This window comes from Xyrauchen texanus, chromosome 38, assembly GCF_025860055.1.
Source record: "Xyrauchen texanus isolate HMW12.3.18 chromosome 38, RBS_HiC_50CHRs, whole genome shotgun sequence".
NCBI classification, from domain to species: Eukaryota; Metazoa; Chordata; class Actinopteri; order Cypriniformes; family Catostomidae; genus Xyrauchen; species Xyrauchen texanus.
In genome coordinates, this window is record NC_068313.1 from 21325837 (window position 1) to 21348073 (window position 22237).

General features: G+C 37.6%; 1 protein-coding gene across 1 annotated transcript in view; it reads left to right on the forward strand.

Annotated features, from left to right (window-relative positions):
- The first annotated feature begins 2877 nt into the window (after nt 1-2877).
- LOC127631765 (unconventional myosin-XVIIIa-like) overlaps nt 2878-22237 on the forward strand; it is a 161964-nt gene continuing 142604 nt past the window's right edge. The window contains exons 1-2 of the mRNA XM_052110072.1: nt 2878-2941; nt 11333-12470. Coding sequence (XP_051966032.1) covers nt 11454-12470 — 1017 coding nt within the window. The 5' untranslated portion in view covers nt 2878-2941; nt 11333-11453. The remainder of the gene's footprint in view (nt 2942-11332; nt 12471-22237) is intronic.

A 22237-nucleotide genomic window follows, 5' to 3' on the forward strand; every position in this document is an offset into this window, starting at 1 on the left:
TGCGCCTTTGCAGCCCTCTTCAGCCAGTCGCAGTCCATTTGGCATAACAGTTTTCATTTAAAGCCGCTTGTAACCGACAAAGTTTAAACTCTTGTTTTAGTGCAGTGGTTGATTGACAGGTGAGGGGAGGCACTTAAGGACGGATTATCATTTACACCTATAATATGAAGCCATCACATATGCGTTTTTTGTGATTCGATCACGAAACGTTTTAGACCTTGTTTAGACCTGTATTTAACGCTGAAAACATGTGATCAGATCACCAAAAAAATACATTATATTATATTATCAGAAAGGGCTTTATTGCCACAAATGCTTACAACACAAAATAATTTTGTCTTGGTGAGAGAAGCTTTCAGTGCACAGAGCGAATATAAAAATTGAGAAAAGGATAATAGAAATAAGTAAAAAAAAAAAAAAAAAAAAGATTATAACAATTTTTTTTAAAAAATATACATATATATATATATATATATATATATATATATATATATATATATATATATATATATATATGGAAATACACAATAGGACATCGACAGAATAATGCATCTACTGATACAGCATACTATATACAGATATACAGATGGGCAAGGGAAAAATAAATGTGCAGAAAAGGTAAGGGTAGTACAGGCAATTGAATATGAGTTTAATTGAGCTATATTATATTATATTATATTGTATTAAGAGACTTCCTTCTCTTGATAGATTCTTGACCCCACTCTTAAAAGTTTGCTCATGGGTAGTACCTACTGGCCAGTACTATTATTATTTTTTTTTTGCAGTATTATCCATCCATCTATCTATATTGCTAAGTTCAAAGTTCCACACAAATGTAAATTCACTAATAACAAACTTAATTTTCTGGCATTTGTTATTGAAACCAAACAATCTCTGCATATGTGAACAAAAAAGCTGTAAGTTTTTAATCTCATATTTATGAGTTCTTTTTTTTAATATCTTTTTTCTCTTTATTTTAAAACTCTCTGGCTTTATTTTTCTAGTTATTTTACAATTGGATATTTTATATTATTTAATATATAATGGTTTAAATGTGACTTTCTAATAGTAGAACAACTATCAATGTTTTCGTGAAATGTATGTCACCCACTCTAGGCAAGAAAGTATTATTTCAGTCTATTCAATTAAGCCATTAGTCTGAAATAATATTTTTCTGGTATTTACACATATTTTGAACTTCCTCACATAATATAGACAGTTTTTTTCTGAGCATACACAACTCATAAAACTGTCATACACTGTATCCTCCATATTTCTCTCACTGTAATACTAACATCAATGTCCACATCATTAATAAAAGATGAAACAGATTACAATCGTACTCTAATATTATTTATTATTAATGTTATTAACACTGTTGCAATGGTTGTTGTATTGTTGAATAGTTATCATTATTTTCATTATTGTTTTAGATGAAGAATATTTTAGTGCACATGATTTTGTCTACCTATTTACAAATTAAATAAAATAAATTACACATGACATTAATGACTAATTAAAAGTAATAAGTTGGGCATCATAATCTTTTATAACTCACTCACTCACTCACTCATTCACTCATAGATTAAGAAATAAAATCCAAATTTTTACAATTGTTAATCTAAATAAGTGCCAAATTGCTTTATTATCATTTGACATGGACTAAACAACAATAGCGGAGCTTGGACTAAAATATTACACACAACAGATCGTAAGCTCATACCACGTAATTGTTTAAAAGCAATTATAAGTGGGAAACAAATTTTGACATTGTGATTATAACTGTCACGATTCCCTTGTTGTCTGCCCTGGGTTTCACTTGTCATTGTTAAATGTACTACACTTCCCAGAATTCACCACTGCCATTTTGTTCATTGTTCTCACCTGTGTCTAATTCAGTCATCACTCCCTGGTTATTTAAGCCCTGCTTTTTGTTCACTCCTTGTCGTTCGTTGAATGTTGTCAAGCCTGATCTGTGTTTCCTTGCCCGAGTTCTTAGTTTATGTTTGTTTCCCCATTGAGGGTTTTTCCTTTGTGTTTGTATTTTGTTAATAATAAAGAAGCCTGCATTTAGATCCTCTCTCCTCGCTGCCTCATTCCTAACAATAACACACTCACAAAAGCTCGTTTGTTTTTAACACTACTTCTAAACCTACATCTTACAGAAACCTTTTTTGCATATATACATTTTCATTAAGGCATTTATTTAGTATTTATTAGGCCACTTTTCTCACCGGAACCATTGGCTACTCCTAAAATTTAGGCAAAACCTGACCTACACACGCACACACCTCTGAAATGTGTTAATTGCTTAAGCTTTTTTTTTTAAAAAGCTGCCAAAAAGGTCAGGGACATTAGCAATGTGTAAGATAATTAAGACTATGACCCTACACATCTAGTCCAAGTTCAAGGCCACAAGACTAAGACTGAGACCTAAATGAGTCACTACAGCCCCAGTTTATACTGTTAAAAATACCAATAAATATACGCATACAGACTACAAATCTACACCAATACATTTGACAGTCCTAGTGATGACTACCTAAGTGGCAATGTCCTACACTTTTCAGTGTGATTGATCGTTGTCATGGCATGCTTTGATTTATCACTGAATATAATGTGGATTTCTCTCGAACCACAGATGAGGATTCTGTCTTGACTTGACTTGGTTGCTTAAGATCAAAACAAGACATTAGATTATGTTGTTATTCTGACTAAAGGTAATGATTTCTGCATCTGTAGTTTTGTAATGCAGCCAGTAAGTGTCGCTGTTTCCTCTCATTGAACAGAAAGCCGCATGAGGCCAACCTACCGCCTTTATCACTGTACTGTATATTTACAACACTGCTTGCCCGCTCACGTTCAGCTGCGCCCATCTAGAGGACAGACTGAACAGAGAGAGAACACCATTCTCAACCAAAAAACTTGACACAGCACAACGGTGAGTCCAACAGACACGTATAAATCTTTGTGGTGTAATTCAGTAAAAAGGCTAACGTCTACTTATTTCCAGGAGGTAAAATCCCATGTCAGTGATGTTGGCATGGGATTCACAGCAGTCTGCTGCTGGATATAGAAGCGAAGAAAGGACCCTTATCAGCCTCTTACTCATGCTAACTGACCCGCTAACTGTAGCCAGACGATTTCTAAATTCACTGCTTATTAGCCAGGTTGTAGATTTCCAGGGTTGGTAGAAGAAAAACTGCTGTAAAGTTTAACAGTTTCTGTCCACGTCCAGATAATTTACAAGTTTAGCGGCTGATCTTGAGCGGTAGCGTTTGGCTTTTTCTGCCTCAGAATGACTGACGAGTCTTTCACTGCTCCAGTTGACTGACCGGGCAATTGTATGAAAGAGGGTAACTTTTCCTAACGTGTTTGCCTTTTATGTTGTTCTGTCTCCCCTGGCTTTTATCTGTCTGGCTTCTAATGCTACAATACATTGTATAAACATGTATTTTGTTACAGTGCTAAAGAGCACTGTTATATTGTAACTATGTAGCTGTGCGTGTAGCGACTATGTGTGAAAGAGGACAGCGCTCAGTGACTCGTTTACTACTTTCATGTCAGTCAGTCAGTCAGTGACTAAGCAGAATGATGCCCTCCAAAAGACACACCTGTAATAATTATAATACTTCCATGTATCAGAAAAATTAACATATTCTTTTTTTTTTTTTTTTTGTTGTTGCTGCATATATGGGGTTTTATAAACAACAACAATAAAAAATATATATATACTGCAAAAAAAAAAAAAACAAAAAAATATATATATATATATATATATATATATATATATATATATAACGCTTCATTCACTGCTTGAAGTGTAAATGTACATTTACGCTCTAAGCAGTGAATGAAGCGTTTTGTTGAACATATTTTTTTCTTTTTTGTGTGACAGTGATGGCTACGGAAGACCTTTGTAAATTGTAAAAAAAAAAAAAATGCTATTATTTCGAGATTAAAGTCGAAATGTTTCGAGATTAAAGTCGAAGCTTTTCGAGATTAAAGTCGAAATGTTTCGAGAATAAAGTCGTAACATATATTCTGAATATTCTCTTTCCGAAGTATGCTCCAAAAGTTTTCGATTCTTTGATTATGATTGCTTGAACCGTATAAGAAACTCCGGTTAAAAGCAAATTCATCAGTAGCATTTCTTCGAAGAAAGATTTGCATCTGCTCCATAGCAACGTTTTCAGTCCCACGATCGGCACGGATTCTTCTAGGACAACCATCTCTATTCTTTACTGTCTCAATGAAATATGTTGCAATGACTTTCGGGTCATTATTGGTGAAATACACTTTCAACCACATCACATTACGTGAGAATCCATCAACACATCCATTAATGCAGAGGCCGTACGGTTTAAGCTTGTCATACGAGTCAACGTGCCACATAAAGTTTGGACCAGGATTGTGGTACCTCCTCCGGCGGAGTCTTCGTGCTCGTCTATACGCAAGATTGCGGTTTGACTTGACCACAGAGGCCCTGTGTAAAAAGGGACAGCAGCGCCTTTATTGTCTTAGAAAATTGAGATCATTTAATATAGACAAGACACTGATGGAACTGTTCTATAAGTCTTATATAGAGCCAGTGCTGTCCTTTTCCATTAGCTGCTGGTTTGGAAATCTTAGTGTGAAATACAAAAATGCACTAAATAAATTAGTCAGAAACAGTGGGAAGATCATAGGCAAAGAGCAAAGATGCTTGACAGGTCTGTTCAACAGAAATGTTTTGAGTCGAGCACACTCTGTGATTTTAGACAGTGAACACTTCTTATACCCAGAGTTCTCCATGCTGCCCTCAGGTCGTCGTTATCGATTACCAAAGATTAAAAATAATCGATAGAAATTCTCCTTTGTTCCGAGTGCAATTAGACTACTAAATAAGTCTTAAAGGTATTTATTAAGGGTTTTTATATTTTTTATTCTATATTTTATGTATTTATTGTATTTGAAATCCTTAATGTGTATTGCTATTGCTATTATGATGTATTGTATGTGTCAGTTTGTGTCTGTTTATCTGTGCTGCACCCAAATTGCCCATAAGGGATCTTAATATAGCTTGACTTGACGCCATCTGGGTCGAGAACACTCAATAGTAACCGCACTGTTTCCCTCTTCACCGTAAATCCATTCTGGATACATTTTAAGTGCATCATTCTGTATCCAATCATTTGGCCGGATCCCGTGATTTCCTCAGATATAAAGCTGGTTACCTCCATCCAGTCTGAAAAGTGTTTTCGCCTGTAAAGTCTATTCCGGCGCAGTATGTTTTGTAACGTCCTAAGACAAATGTTAATGCCATGTTGGTAGATTAGCACCTGTAGAATTTCCTTTTGTTGAAAGCCCAGATAAAAGTAAAAAGCTACTATTATGTTTAGATCCATGTCAGAAGCAGTTTGACTTCACTAAGAATATATGTTACGACTTTATTCTCGAAACATTTCGACTTTAATCTCGAAAAGCTTCGACTTTATTCTCGAAACATTTCGACTTTAATCTCGAAAAGCTTCGACTTTAATCTCGAAACATTTCGACTTTAATCTCGAAATAATAGCATATTTTTTTTTTTTTTACAATTTTCTTTTTTTTTACATTGCGGTACAGGTCTTCCGTAGATGGCTAATGTGAAGTTGCCATAGTTTTACTGTAGTAGTTTTAGTTAACAAATAACATGATGGACATACACTTTTTATTAACTTCAAGATTTAAAGTTTACCAGAATCAGATTGAGCTTTAGTGCCAAGTGTTTTCGCATACACGATTCATTTTTAAAAAACATTTTGGTGATAGGAGAAACAAGTGCACACAGATTATTACTGTGAGACACATAATATAAAACAAGGTAAGAGTATAAATAGACATACAAATAATAGGACATAACAGAATGGCGTATGTGCAAGTGGTAATGTATGTGCAAGGTAGGGGAATGTACAGTTATTGAATTAAATATGTGAATTTACATATGTACATGAGATATGTATTTATATAATTGCACTATTGGAGAGTCCTGAGGCAGTTTAATTGTTCATGAGGAAAATGGCTTGAGGGTAAAAACTGTTTTTGACCCTTGATGACCTGGCGTTCAATGCTTTGTAGCGCCGGCCAGAGGGCAACATTTCAAAGAGGGAGTGGGCAGGTTGTGTGGGGTACATAGTAATTCTAACTGCACGTTTCCTCACTCTGGAAATGTACAGGTCTTGGAGAGTGGGCAGGGGGGCACCAATAATCCTCTCAGCAGTCCCGACTGTCATTGTAATTTCCTTCTGTCTGATTTGGTGGCTGAACCAAAAATGTACTATTAAACTGAACAATACAATACAAATTTGAAGATATGTGGGGACAAATCTGCTAATGGATTTAACAACAATCACACAGCAAGGCAATTTAAGTCAGCTTTCAAAAAATGCTAGCAAGACATGCCATCAGAGCTAGTGGAAACTGTTCTCCACTGGATAGCACAGTGACACTGAAGGCAACATCTTCTGATATGCTGGAATTTCAGGCTAAGTGACATTCAGCCTGAAACAGAAGACACAGAGAAAAACACCACTGTATGTCTTCCCAGCTTGTCCATGTTCAAAGAGGCTGTGGTGGGCTGCATAGCAGGCTTTGCAGTTAAAACAACTATGAAGATGATTCTGTGCGCTACCTGTTTATCAGCACTCCATGTTGAGAGCTCTTCCCAAGATGAACACACTGATCGACATGAAGTCCCAAGGTGGAATTCTCAGACATCAGACAGCGTCCTGAAAGTCTGCAAGACAGCTGAGAGATTTATTCAACAGCACACACTCAAGGCCCATTTCTGTCCCCACAAATGTTCTGGAACTCCATGATGGTTCTGCATTCAAGGAACTTGAGGCACACCTGTTCAACCTAGACCCATACAATAAACACATCTTCATACTCAAAGTGAATTGCAGAAAGCTGCACTAACATCAGGCTCCACTTCATTGCCAAGGAAACATGTGCTGCATCACACTCCAAATGGCTTAGGAAAACTCTGGGCAAGCTTGTACTGCAAAAAAAAAGTACGATATAAAGATCAGGGCCGGTTGCATCAGCTATACGCAAGTTACAACTTAGTACATTGTGACTTAGTGCCCATTTATGCTACTACTAGGCTATTATTCTAAATATTTGAACACTGCACCATTAAACTTAGGTAGGACGTAACCCTACGTGTAAACAAAATATTTACGGAAGACTCCGACCAGGCGAAACTGATGGAATAATAAAGCAGACTGATATTTTATGACATCAATGAGCTCATGTTTTGTGTGACAGGCATCAATCATTTCGACATAATGACGTTGACATTTACACTCGTTTACATTTATGAGAGAGAGAAAAAAAAGTACTTTTAAGCGTCTCTTCAGCATTAAACTGATCTAACTGTGCAGTTTTCAAGATACATTCAAAATATATTTATGGATATTCAAATTAAAAAATGTCTATTTTTCCAGCCTGTTGTATTAGTATTTATTTATCAACCCTTATTTATTTGAGATACCATTCCTATATATTGTTATTTACACAGGGCAAATATACTATTTATCAAATCTACTTTGAACATCAACCGTAACAAGATCAAATTTAAGTTCACGGCTGTTTAACACCTCTGTGCACAAATTTTAAGGCTGCTTATTGTATAAGTAAACGTCATATTATGTGACTACTTTATGGAGAGCTTATGACCTAGTAGTTAAGTCGTGCCTTAAGAACAAGTGGTGCAACCAAATTAAGCACTTGCTGTGAACTTTCCGTCCCAACTTATGTAAGACCTTATGCACAGCTATTTACTCAACCTCATGTCCTTCCAAACCTGTATGACTTATTCTGTGGAACAGAAAAGATTATATTTTAAAGAATGTTTTTTTCCATATAATGAAAGTCGGAGGTGACCAAAACAAGCTATTTTGCTCACTGTTTACTTTCCTTATAAGGCATACAAAACACCTTTATTTGGGGGTTGGGGGTTGGGGGGTGGGGGGGGGGGGTCTTCATTGCAATTAAAAACAGATAGTATAATCTTTACTCCGCTATTGTTGTTTATTCTCTATAAACAGCTCTTCAGTGAAGCCAGGCTGACATCTGTCTCCTCATACAGCTTTTCCTGTTGCAAACCAATTCCGGTATTATCTAACATTCATTTGGATGATTATTGAAATCCAAACTGCAAACTTGCCTTGTTTAACTTCTACAATATCCATGTGCTCCTCGTCAATTCCAATTGACCACTTTAGAAATTATACCCATGAGCTGGGCCATATTCAGGCCTGCACTGCAAAAAGTACAAATCACACAGAGAATTAATTCAAGCCCACATTATATCAATCAGTTGTATCACCGGTGTTGATCTGCAAGTAGATATTCAACTTGTCCAAAAAAGCTAACTTCATGTTATACTGTTATTCATTGTGGATATTTTCTTAAGATAACATTAGCTACGAAGCTCATCTGTTTTCACTGATCATCCTTGAGATGTTTCTACAACTTGATTGGAGTCCACCTGTGTTAAATTCAGTTGATTGGACATGATTTGGAAAGGCACACACCTGTCTATATGAGGTCCCACAGTTAACAGTGCATGTCAGAGCACAAACCAAGCCATAAAGTCCAAGGAATTGTCTGTAGACCTCCGAGACAGTATTGTATTGAGGCACAGATCTGGGGAAGGGTACAGAAAAATGTCTGCAGCATTGAAGGTCCTAGTGAGCACAGTGGCCTCCATCATCCGTAAATGTAAGAAGTTTGGAACCACCAGGACTCGTCACATCTGGAGGAAACCAGGCACCACTCATCACCTGGCCAATACCATTCCTAGAGTGAAGCATGGTGGTGGCAGCATCATGCTGTGGGGAAACCAATCAGCGGCAGGAACTGGGAGACGAGTCAGGATTGAGGGAAAGATGAATCCAGCAAAGTATAGAGACGTCCTTGATGAAAATCTGCTCCAGAGCGCTCTGGACCTCAGACTGGGGCGAAGGTTCATCTTCCAACAGGACAACGACCCTAAGCACATAGCCAAGATAACAGAGAAGTGGCTACAGGACAACTCTGTGAATGTCCTTGAGTGGCCCAGCCAGAGCCCAGACTTGAACCCGATTGAACATCTCTGGAGAGAGCTGAAAATGGCTGTGCACTGGCGCTCCCCATCCAGCCTGAAGAATGGGAGAAACTGCCCAAAAATAGGTGTGCCAAGCTTGTAGCATCATACACAAAACGATTTGAGGCTGTAATTGGTGCCAAAGGTGCTTCAACAAAGTATTGAGAAAAGGCTTTGAATACTTATGTGATTTTTGTTTTGTTTTTTATTTTTAATATGTTTGCAAAGATTGCAAACAAACTTCTTTCACATTGCCATTATGGGGTATTGTTTGTAGAATTTTGAGGAAAATAATGAATTTAACCAATTTTCGAATAAGGCTGTAACATAACAAAATGTGGAAAAAGTGAAGCGCTGTGAATACTTTCCGGATGCACTGTAACACGCTCACATTTAGAATAAGAAGGGGGGAAAAATAGTCCAAATAAATAACTAATTACATGTATAGGAAGATTGCATTGTTATGCTGTATATGCAGACTTATATATATTTTTTTTAAAGTGACTGTATGGGTACAAATTACACACCAAAACAGATGATTTCCCATTGAGACCCATAGGAATATAGGCACAGTAGCTTCACTGTTGTGACGTCATGAGCAATCCAGTTTTATATATATATATATATATATATATATATATATATATATATATATATATATATATATATTACCAGGAGGTGCTTGTGTGTGTGTGTGTGTGTGAAGTGAAGATCAGAACGGAGCTTTTCAAACCTGCAGAAAAACACATTCAATTCATCAGCCATTAGTTGACTCTCTACAGAGCGAGGAGGAGGTGCCTTGTACATGGTGTTGCTTTTTAGGCCTTTCCACACAGATGCAGGATTATTGACTGAAATAGATTTTTTTTTTTAGCTTTTCAGAGTAGCTTCTTTTAGCCACTCCAATTCTTCTACTCATTATCTGAATGTACAAGGGAAAGATAATATTTTCTGTGACGATTTAACCATTCATTTAAGCTTTTCACAATTTGTATTTAACTTTTTGGCTATTTGCAGTTCACTTAAATAGTCTTGCAGTGTGACAAATTAATTTCATAAGTAAAATTATTCCATGTCATATAAGACAGAATTTATTTTTTATACAAAGGTAAAAGCACCGCATGTCACACTAAAGAACATGTCTGTCACCCAGTAGCCTAACTGTTCTAATTTGGCAAATAATTGTAATTAAAAAAAAATATTCATACATACAGTACACACACATACACACAGTTTGTACAATATATATATATATATATATATTAGTTACCATTTTAAATTGTAAGCGACTTTTTCCTCTAATATGCTAGTACAAATATGCACATTTTTGTGAGGTTAAAAGATTCAAGCTAATAGTAAGTGCTGTGTCAGACTGCATAAAAACAATCTAGAGACTTTTGCTGCTGTCTGCTAAATAAAATAAGAATAGATTATTGCACTAATTCATCTGTAATGTGCCTTTAGGCTGAAGCCATAAATATTTATCTTAGTCTTGATTTCTCTAATATTTATGATGATATTAAGTCATGTATTATCATAATTCTTATCATAATACATTTTACTGTCATAGTTTTACTTAGGTGTACATAGTTCATTAGTTCACTTTAATATTTGCATTTGAACTTGATGCTTTTGAAAATACTGTAGTAGTACAGCTAGTAGGGTAGGTAGCATTACTGTAGGTAGTATTACATTGCATTAAGCCTGTGTCAAGCCGTTTATGGTAGTGGAAGAATTGCCTGAATTGCCTTTCTGCATTATCAAGAAGAATTTGGCCTCTTGTTAATGGAACTTGTTTGCATGATGAAGTCTCCTGCTGGTGGGAAAATAAGAATGTTAGAGGCCATGGCTTTCACAGCACCCCCCTAATGCCTTTTAAACCCTGTTTGTTTTTAAATACATATAGAGTAGTGAAATAATGTCACAGTGTTTTCAATAGGCCTACATTTTAAAAGGAATCCGTGTTTAGCAAAGTCAGCCTTGCTGTTCTTATGAATATGGAATGGTATCGTGTCACATTATGGTATAGAAGAAAGGAGTTTCACTCCTACATTTGTACTGCATGCTACAGTTTCACTTTTCACAAAATACATTATATTAATACAGAATTTTCTTTTGCAGTTTAGTTGAAAATGATGAAGCCACTGGTGTCTGAAAGATTCATTTTTGGCAAATTATTAAAATACAGTTATTGATGTTGATTGTTTTTTCTCTCCACAGGGAGACATAATAAATCCACTCTGGACTTACAGAAGCCACTCTGTTTCTGAATGGAAAAATCCCTTACTTTTGAAAACATTGGTGCCTCTATAGTGGAACGTAGACAACTTTTGGGGACAATATGTTCAATTTGTTAAAAAAAGACAAGGAGAAGGATGGTGCTAGGAAGGAGAAGAAGGACAAGAAGGACCAAAGGGAAAGGATGTCTGCAGCTGAGCTCCGAAGCCTCGACGAGATGAGCATGAGACGGGGCTTCTTCAGCCTCAACCGGAGCTCGAAGAAAGACTCCAAGAGCAAGTTGGAGATCTCAAACCCAATCCCTATTAAAGTAGCCAGCAGTATTGAGCTCAATCTAAACGACATTGAGTCAGATGGCTTTAGCAACCGCAGCAGCATAGTTTTGGATGCAGATCAGCTCAGTGCAGCTAGCTCCAGTGATGATCTGAAGTGTGATTATAGCCAAGATGGCCACCGTAGTTCAGTTAAGGAGCGGGCGGCCAGGTTTGGCTCCCTTGCTATGCAGAACTCACAAATGGGTTTGATCATGAAGCGCTTCTCCTTTTCTCGGAGGACTAAAGATGAGAGTCTATCAGAGGACTCCACACCTTCTGGGCAGAACTCAGCTGCCCCGTCTCCACAGGTGGAGGCCAAGATCTTTGACCCCCAGCGTAAGCAGAGTCTTCAGCAGCCGCCACCTCCTAGTAAGAAGGTGCACATTCCTGAGATTGTGGACAAGACGTTCCTTGCTGATCTCCGTCTGCCTGCTGTCGTGCTGCCTCAGAGGCCAGTGGTTCGGGAGCTGGTACTCCAGAGGAGAAACACTGGAGATTTTGGTTTCTCCTTGCGCCGCACCACCATGCTGGACCACGGCACAGATGGAGCAGTATATCGGAGGGTGGTTCACTTTGCAGAACCAGGTGCTGGCACTAAGGACCTTGCCCTTGGCCTGGTGCCTGGAGACAGGCTGGTGGAGATTAATGGGCGCAACGTGGAGAACAAGAACCGGGATGAGATTGTGGAGATGATTCGGCAGTCAGGTGACACAGTGCGACTCAAAGTTCAGCCCATCCTGGAACTGAGTGAGCTGAGTCGATGCTGGCTGAGGAACACAGAAGGGCTGCGACGGGAAGCCTTTGATGTAAGTCCACTTTCTTGCTGTCTTTTCTTCTCTTACTCATGTTCACGTTCTTTCCAGGCTCCCTACAAGCCTGCCCAGCTCTTACACTTGTGGAGCCAACTGGCTCTTCTTGAGAGTACAAGCACATAATTTAAGATGTACATGCTCTTGTAAAAAAGGAAATGGATTCCTTTCCAGGATGAACATCTGTCACAATATGTCTAGCAAAATCTTCTCCTCCTTCAGCTTTCCACAAGTGATGACTTTAATGACAGGCTTGTGAAATTATTTTGTTTTTGTTCATGTTTGTTTTCACAGTTTGTTGTGCAATAGTTGGACACTGTGCCATGTGACAGTGAATTCTGAATTTTCCCCATGATAATTTTTCTTGCAGCTACACACAGTTTAGAGTTCAGTTTTATACCAATATAAATTGTAATACATTTTCAATACTACATAATGCCTTAACCAAAAAGTACAATTGTACTGAACCATGATACAACCATTTATTTTTTATTTTTTACATTACAGCACTACCATGTATTTTTTTTTTGGCATGACCATGGTAGTCTGGAAAATGCTTTGGAGCACCATGTAAATACCATGGTATGTGAATTTCAGAGCAATTACCAATAAGGACACTTGCTGTACAAAAATACCATTGTATGTACCGTGGAATAACTGTGTTTTTTTATTTTATTGATAATGACACAGACCAGTTTTATGATATTTTTGGCCAAATATGGTCCATGGTATTTATAGCAGAGTTCTGTGTTATTACCATCTGACACCATTACTTGTCAGGCAGACTATGTTGTGCTAGATGTGTGTGAAGAATAGGCAGCTCTTTGAGCTACTGACTGAGGGTTTTTCATTAACCCTTTAAAGCCTGAGCCCACAATTCCAAAAATGTTCATTCTGTGCCAGAATATGATATTCATATCCAAATTCATATTATATTCATATTCATATAACATCACACACCTGAACTGTACCATATTGAAGAGAAGAACTAGGGCTTTCAAATTATGTATGATTCTTTAAGTCTAATCATCCTTTATCAATAAGATTTCACACAGCAATGTTTCAAAAATCTTCTCCGGCCACCATACTTCATCAGACAACTGCATTTTCAACCATTTTAATTACAAGCTAGAGGGAAGCTTATATAATCTATTGTTTAAAAGTTATGACCATTCTATTGATTAGTGGGAAAGCAGAATAAAACAAACATTTAGAATGTTAAGATTAATTTCACATGACCACACCTCAATTACTCCTTTTGAGCACCTGTTATTATAAATTGAGATTGCATCTGAAATTGAAGGACACAAACGCTGAAATATAATAAAACACACACTTTATGTTATTTGAAAATTAGAATTACACACAAATTACACAGCAAAACATACAAAATCAAACTTTGTAACTACAATAAATACATTTTTAATAAAAAGTGTAGGAACAGAATATATATAAATTAATTAATACTCAAGTGCAATACCTGTGGAGAGAAGAGAGGGAGAAAAGAGAAGAGGGGGAGGATGAAAACACCAGTAAACACAGCCCAACCTAGGCCTCTTCACGAAACTGTTCACACTCAGCTGAGTGCCAAGACTGAAAACAGTTCCTATCATGAACCAAGAAAAGTCTTTTGCCATTGTATTCCAGCGCGCACACAAGCTACTTTTACGATAGTGATGACGAAGGAGGGACTACAGGCTTTAGTTTATGCAAAGGGAAACTTGCGTGAATATCTATACCTCCCAGCTGACGAGCCAGGTTTTCTCTGAAATCTATCTGGGTTAAGTCCCCCGGTCTACGCTCATCCCCTGGTGCTGCATTAATGTGTTGCCATTCCTTAAACAATATGAAACTATTGACGACGGCACTGTCTAATGAAGTGGAAAAAAAAAGAGTCTTCCACCACTTCTGAGTTTTTTGGACGTCGTAAGATTTTATCATTTGGTCTGACCTATCAACACTCCCATGTTTTTGTTATAATCGCTGATGACAGTGGGCTGGAGGGCTACTTCATTTGTTTTTTTGTGTTCATTTTTTTACAAACCTAGTAATTTCGTTTGAGCCATTCGCATTGTGGAGATTGGAGAGGCATGTAACTGCATGCGTGTCTTTCCACTGAATTACAAGTATATTCCCCTCAATCCTACACCACCTCATATCCCCACAAGCTGTCTAGCAATCCCATCTTTTGATGTCTTTAAATTCTGCAGGAAACAGTTTATGATTCACCCAGCATGCCCTACAAGCATTAGTTCCCATTTCTAACAACTTAACCATAAGAGCTGGGGACGTCTAAAAGTTGTCAAACCAAACATTGTGGCCTTGCTCTTTGAATGGCTGCTGTCATAATGGGCATGTCACTGACTTGGCCACCAAAGTAGTTGAATCATTTCAGCTATCTACTTTTTCTCTAATATGCTAGTACAAATATGCACTGAATTTAAAACCCCACCTAGTAGGCTTGCCTTTCATGCATTGTTTAAATCCTGACCGAGCTTTAGACTTGACCATACGTTCATCTATTGCGAGATTTTGGTTTGGCTGAAAGAGCTGCTGGAATTTTTATTTGAGGTGTTTATCCTCTGTGGTAGGTCTACAACATGTAGAGCTGCTAAAAGAGCCTTGTAGCGGTCACACAACATAAATCCCCTTGCCCACAAGCCCTGAAGTGACTTGGTTCCCCAATGATGATGGGAATCAGGGAGAATTGAAAACCCCATGTAAATGAGCAATCCAAGTAATTTGTCAAATTCATCATGGGTCACCTCCATCCAAGCCCCTTGGTAGCTGGTATATGACAGACAGTTTAGGACGAGCTCTCACATTGATGGCTTGTAAACCTGCATATCTCAGCAACAACGTCCTGAGTAAAAAACAGCATGAAAAAGTCAATTTCTTGCAACATCATATTGGAGGTTGACTGCACGCTAGATAAGTCCATACCGAATGGATGGCTAGGTTTTTGTGCCTGTGCTGTCAGAATTGGCAAAATAAAGTTATTGATATTTAGTTAAAAGTATACATAGTATTGCTAGTTAATGTTTATTTGGCAAATTTCACAGAAACTGGCAAAAAAACCTTTACATAAAAACAATATGCTTGCCGATGACGGTCACGTTTTTGAACTAGTGCTACTACAAATAAATGCTTCGGAACTAAAAAGGTTTTACTATCTTCCACAAGCGACAAAATTGGTCAAAAAGTTATTAATATTTAGCAAAAAATTTACATAGTATTGCTTGCTAATGTTTATTTAGCAAGTTTCACAGAAATGTGCTTAAAAATAGAGGCTAGCTGCCTGTCTGATGAACATTGACGGTTATGTCATTTTTTCCAGAAATAACTAGCATTACTCCTACAAATAAATGTTTTGTAACTTAAACATTTTGACTTTCAATAGACAATATTGACAACACATGTTAAATAACTTGTCTTAACTTGAAAGATCGCCTCAGTTTTCAATTTGAAGTAGTAAGTCCAACACTGGAGGTAATCTCCCAGGATATCCCCTCTGTCTCCGCCCAGGCAAATTGAGGATGGCGATGATGACGATACATTTATTATTCACGTCCAGGAACCCCTTAACCAATCATATGTGCTTTTAGCTTATATTGTAATGAGTATCTGGCAGTTTTCAGAAATAAAATCTGTGATTGGACAGCAAAGATACTGAGACTGGAACGATGGGAATAATTGTTCCCAAATTGTAATGCTCCGGCTGGAAAGGTTAAGTAAGATTTTTCCTTGACAGAGGGAAACCATTGAAGCTTATCTTTCATGTTATGCACTGCTTCCTTGTTAGATAAAAGATAAGAATGGCACGTTGGCGTAAATGTTTGATTTGCTTGAGGATGGGCTGAGGGTGTGTCTTTTATTAGTGAGTGTGTGTGTGCCACAAGTATGTGTGTGCATACAGAGACTACTGTGCTGGAACGAATCCGGCATGCTGCCTTGCTAAGTTGCACCTGTTGATGCTGAGATGACTTGCAAAGCCTCTTCCTACAGGTATTATGTAAGACTCCTTAGTAATTGCACTCTTTGGATCCCTTGTATTTAGGAACATTGTTTACTTGAAAAGCAGTACATTCCACTAAACTCATTTTAACATGCAGGTAATCAGTAAAATGAAACAACTGTTTGCAAAAGCATTTTGTGCAAAGACTTTCTGAAGCTGAGTAAGGTACAGTTGAAGTCAGAAGTTTACATACACCATAGTCAGATACATTTAAACTCACAATTCCTGACTGTGGCAGGGCGGAGGGCAGTGCTGTGTCATGATTCTGCACACCCAGCCCTTAATCAGGCTGATCAAGCCAGTGAGGGATAAGGCTGAGGGATAAGGCTGAGCGAAGACAGCAGTTCAAGAGAGAGTGAGTTACAGGCAGATGAGCTGTATGTGTACTGTAGAATCATGGCCCGGCACTGCCCTCCACCCTGCAACACTGACATTTAATCATAGAAAACATTCCCTGTCTTAGGTCAGTTAGGATCACTACTTTATTTTAAGAATGTGAAATATCAGAATAATAGTAGAGAGTGATTTATTTCAGTTTTTATTTCTTTCATCACATTCCCAGTGGGTCAGAAGTTTACATACACTTTGTTAGTATTTGGTAGCACTACCTTTAAATTGTTTAACTTAAACATTTTGGGAACCTTTCCATAAGCTTCTCACAATAAGTTGCTGGAATTTTGGCCCATTACTCCAGACAGAACAGGTGTAACTGAATCAGGTTTATAGACATCCTAGCTTGCACATGCTTTTTCAGTTCTGCCCACAAATTCAGACTGAGGTCAGGGCTTTGTGATGTCTTGAGATGTTGCTTCAATATATACACACATAGTTTTCCTTCCTCCATGATGCCATCTATTTTGTGAAGTGCACCAGTCCCTCTTGCAGCAAAGCACCCCCACAACACGATGCTGCCACCCCATGCTTCATGGTTGGGATGATGTTCTTTGGCTTGCAAGCCTCACCATTTTTGCTTCAAACATAAAAATGGTCATTATGGCTAAACAGTTAAATTTGTTTCATTAGACAAGAGAACATTTCTCCAAATAGTAAGATCTTTGTCCCCATGTGCACTTGCAAACTGTAGTCTGGATATACATCTTCACAAGGTCCTTTGTTGTTGTTCTGGGATTGATTTGGGGGGATTGTCCCTGCAATAAGAGCACTGTAAGTCGCTTTGAATAAAAGCGTCTGCCAAATGCGTGAATGTAAATTAATAAGAATTACATTTTTTAAGTATTTCAGTCTGGATATAGGGAACATCACAGTACAGAATCTGCACTTTTAAAGGTTCTGAAATGATGGTCTATTAACTGTGGATTCTGGAAATGCTGCCGTTTTGATGATACTTAATCTAAGTGCGGCATTTGACACCATAGATCACAAACTTATTGCACGGCTTGAGCGGTTGGTAGGGATGCGAGGTGCAGTTTTAAATTGTTTAAAAAAATAAGTCCTACAAAACTAACATAAGTTTTTCAGTTGTCATGGGTGAATTTACATCATCGTCAGCGCCATTTACATGTGGGATTCCTCAAGTGTCCATTTTGGGACCCATCCTGTTTTCATTATATATGCTTTCAATTGGCGATTTTTAAAAAAACGCAAAGTATCATTCCATTGTTATGCGGATGACACACAAATATATATGCCAGTAAAAAAGGAGGATAATTCGATAGGGACTCTTCTAGCATGTCTGAATGATTTAAAAATGTGTTTGGCTGTCAATTTCCGGCATTTAAATGAACACAAAACAGAGATTATTGTGTTTGCACCCTCAATGTATCTGGGTCCCCCTGTATTGATTTAGGCCCTTTATCTATTTATGGAAAACACATGGTAAAAAAACTTATTTTGGGTAATTTTTGATGACTCCCTAATATGTGAAAAAAAATGTATGCAGTTGTCCAATCAAGCTTTTTCCAATTAAACACTTTGGCAAAAGTCAAGCCACTTTTGTCATTTTATGATTTAGAGAGAGTGATGCACGTATTTGTGTCATCACGTTTGGACTACTGTAATTCCTTTTATGTAGGGATTAGTCAGTCAACGCTGACTCCTTTGAAACTTCTTCAGAATGCTGCCGCAAGATTGTTGACAGGTCCTCGAAAGTGGGACCACATTACTCCAATTTTGTTTTCTTTACATTGGTTGCAATCCATTATAGGATTGATTTTAAGATTTTGTTGTTTGTTTTGAAATCTTTAAATGGTATGGCACCTCCCTATCTCTCATATTTGTTACAGTTATAACAGTTGTTACAGTTATACCGAAGTCAAGATCACTTCGGTCATCTGACCAAAAATTACTGATTGTCCCGAGGTCTAGACGAAAACTTTTGGTGATCGTTCTTTTTCAGTGTTGGCTCCGAATCTCTGGAATAGTCTGTCATTTGAACTTAGATTAGAACTGCCTCCACAGTGGTATCTTTTAAATCTCTCTTAAAAACTCATCTTTTTTTCTGTGGCTTTCTTGTCTAACTCTACTCGTTGATATGTTAGTAGCTTGTTGTTTTTATGTGAGAAGTTGGATGTATGTGTTGTATAGTATTAGTGTTTTGTGTATTTTGCTCTTTGCATATGTTTACAAATTGTACAGCACATTGGTCTACTACCCGTTGTTTTTAATTGTGCTATATAAATAAATGACCTTACTTTACCTGATAATCAACTGCGTACTACAGATGCTGTCACTAGAGCTTAACTTCAAGATTAAAGAATAGGTGACTAGTTGTCTAGGGCGTCTAGCAAACTTTGGGTTGTGTCCTCAAACCAGCCTGTTTTGTAACAATTGGAACAAATTGTTTTACCATGCATATTGGTCGTTGGCGAGCACCCCCATTTCATTCCAGAGTTGCTCTGCCATTCTATTTTGGGTTTTACCAACAAACAAGAGGATCTTGCTTTGCTGCATAGTTTGAAATCAGCCTCCCTCTACAGTGATTATTGTTAATTACATGGCTCAGAGTGGTGGGAGTATTCTGTGCAGGTTGCCCTGACTTCTGCCCCGTCTCTTTCTGTGTCTCTGTCTCTCTGACAACAATTATTATCCGTTTTGTCTTTTACCAAACTATGCCAAAGGCATTGTCTAGAACATCTAATATGTCCTCTGAGAGCATTAAATTTGGGTCTCTTTAGTTGTGGATTTATTTTAAAATGGGGATGGGCAAGAGTACCCGAAAGCGACAGCAATGATTGATCATGAAAACACAGTAGCATTAATTTTTTAATCAAAAAGTGATTTACTATCAAACTTAAAGTGATAGTCGACCCCAAAATAAGAATTCTCTCATTATTTACTCACTCTCATGATATCCCAGGCATGTATGATTTTCTTTTCTCACCAGAACTAAAAAAAGAAAAATATCTTGGCTCAATAGGTCCTTACAATGCAAGTGTTTGGCAATTTCTCTTTTGAAGCTCCAAAAATCACAAACAGTCAGCATAAACTTCATCCATATATGACACCAGCTGTTACATTAATGTCTTCTAAAGTGACACAATCATTTTTGGTGTGAAATATATAAATATTTAAAAGTTTGTTCTGCACAAAATTATTTTAAAAACAATATGTAAATATGCAGTTAATTAGGTTGACTATTTAGGAATTAAAAAAAAATAACATTTTAGCGAGGTAAATTACAAATTGTAAAGTTACTGCACAAATATAATGAAGTTACGACGACGAGCAGCACTATACCGTCATATTTCAGCACTGTCACATGGACAGTGACTCTCTTAAGTAGCACTTCCTCACATGTTTGTTAAATGCAGTTTTGGTAAATGCACGGAAAAAATAAAGAATGTTCATAAAATTGCTTGTAGAAAACACTCTAAACCGCTAAGATCGATCGTTATTGGGAAATAGAGCCCAGAACAATTAAATGGAACAGAATGCAGGGATCTCAATGTGTTTTTAAAATCTCAACTATTTTTAACTTGATCCTTCATCTTAAAAATGCTATGTAACGGTGCTATAGAGCAGGACCTTTTGTGGACATGGTCTCAGGTAGTTGTCATTTTGTAGCACATGTCCATGGAGGACTTGTGTTTGCCTGAGTGATGTGTGGAGTGCTGCACTGATTTGTGGGCCTCACTGAGCTGCAGGAGCAAGTCTCTGCCCTTTTGAAAACAAACAGCAACAGCTTTATTATCAATCCAAGTAAAGACAAGCCATAAAACGATCATGGCCCAGGGCAAACAAAGGCCAAGCAGAGGGAGTTCATGTCTGTCTCAGCCAGCAGGCATATGTTCTGGATACAGGGGGAACTGGGACCTTTATTCAGATAGCAATATTCTTGACTAAAATTTTACTTTATATATTTGATGATAGTTCAATGTTGTTGGTTTTAACCCTGAAAAAGACAGAAGGATATACCTGAATGTAGGCTGTTGCATAAAATAAATTTGTCATTTTTGGAAAATGTGAGTGGTGCTTGGTTGTGCAAAATTTGCCACAACAATGGTAGTGGTTTCTAGGATGTTGCTGTGTACTTGCAAAAGTTTTCTGAGTGGTTTAGTGCATTGATATCAGTGTCAGAAATCAACTTTTATTAAAGGGCAATATTTGTCCCTGGAATTTATTTTTAGTAGCATTTTTAGCTTTTATGAGTGCATGTCATTATTTCATGTAAAATCCTTTAATCCATTCATTGAAATACATTTTCAATATGAGTAGGCTAAATCGGCATCAAATCATATTTTATAAGTTAATAACTAGGCCTAGAATTAAATTAATCAGATGATACAAACAAAACAAAGCAATATTTTGCCCCCAAAGTTTGAATTCAGGGGCATTTTTGTCAATTGTGGTGGCATTTTTGCCCCGAACTCCTGTTAATTTTTGACCCTGCCTGCTGTGCAAGCAAGGGTGTTCTGGTTGGCTGCTAGGGTGTTGCTAGGAAATTTGGAATGGTTGCTAGGTGTTGCTTACTGGCCCAAGTCAAAAGAGCCCTCCCCCAAGACTCTATTATTTTCTGGTAGACTAGATGGCTTGGTCTTTTTCAGAGTACGATTTCTTTTGTTTGTTTTATTGTTCACCAGGTGATAATTTCCAATACGATTGCCTTGGCAAGCACCATGTAATATCTCTAACTAACATTCTTCAGAAACTACTGAAATAATTAATGGATGCCAAAGTTATTCACAATCAGGATGACTATTTTTCATGCTTTTTCAGGTCATTTGATTTACTAATACTTTTAGCTTATTATGTCTATCCCCTTTTCTCCCCAATTTGGAATGCCCAATGCCCACTACTTAGTAGGTGCTCATGCTTGTGCGGTTACTCGCCTCAATCCGGGTGGCGGAGGAGAAGTCTCAGTTGCCTCCGCTTCTGAGACTGTCAATCTGCACATCTTATCACATGGCTCACTGTGCATGACACCACGAAGACGCTGCATGTGGAGACTCATGCTATTCTCTGCGATCCATGCACAACTTACCACGTGCCCCACTGAGAGCTAGAACCATTAATCACGACCACAAGGTGGTTACCCTGTGTGACTCTACCCTCCCTAGCAACCAGGCCATTTTGTTTGCTTAGGAGACCTGGCTGGAGTCACTAAACACCCTGGATTAGAACTCGCAACTCCAGGGGTGGTAGTCAGCATCAATACTCACTGAGCTATATCTGGCATATTTTTGACATCCTTTATTAGAGCTTGGCAGAAATAGGAACTATATCCCAGCAAAAGAATCTCTTTTAAGTGGCTCAGGAATGGTATGCCATTCCTGCTGGTCCCTATCCTTAG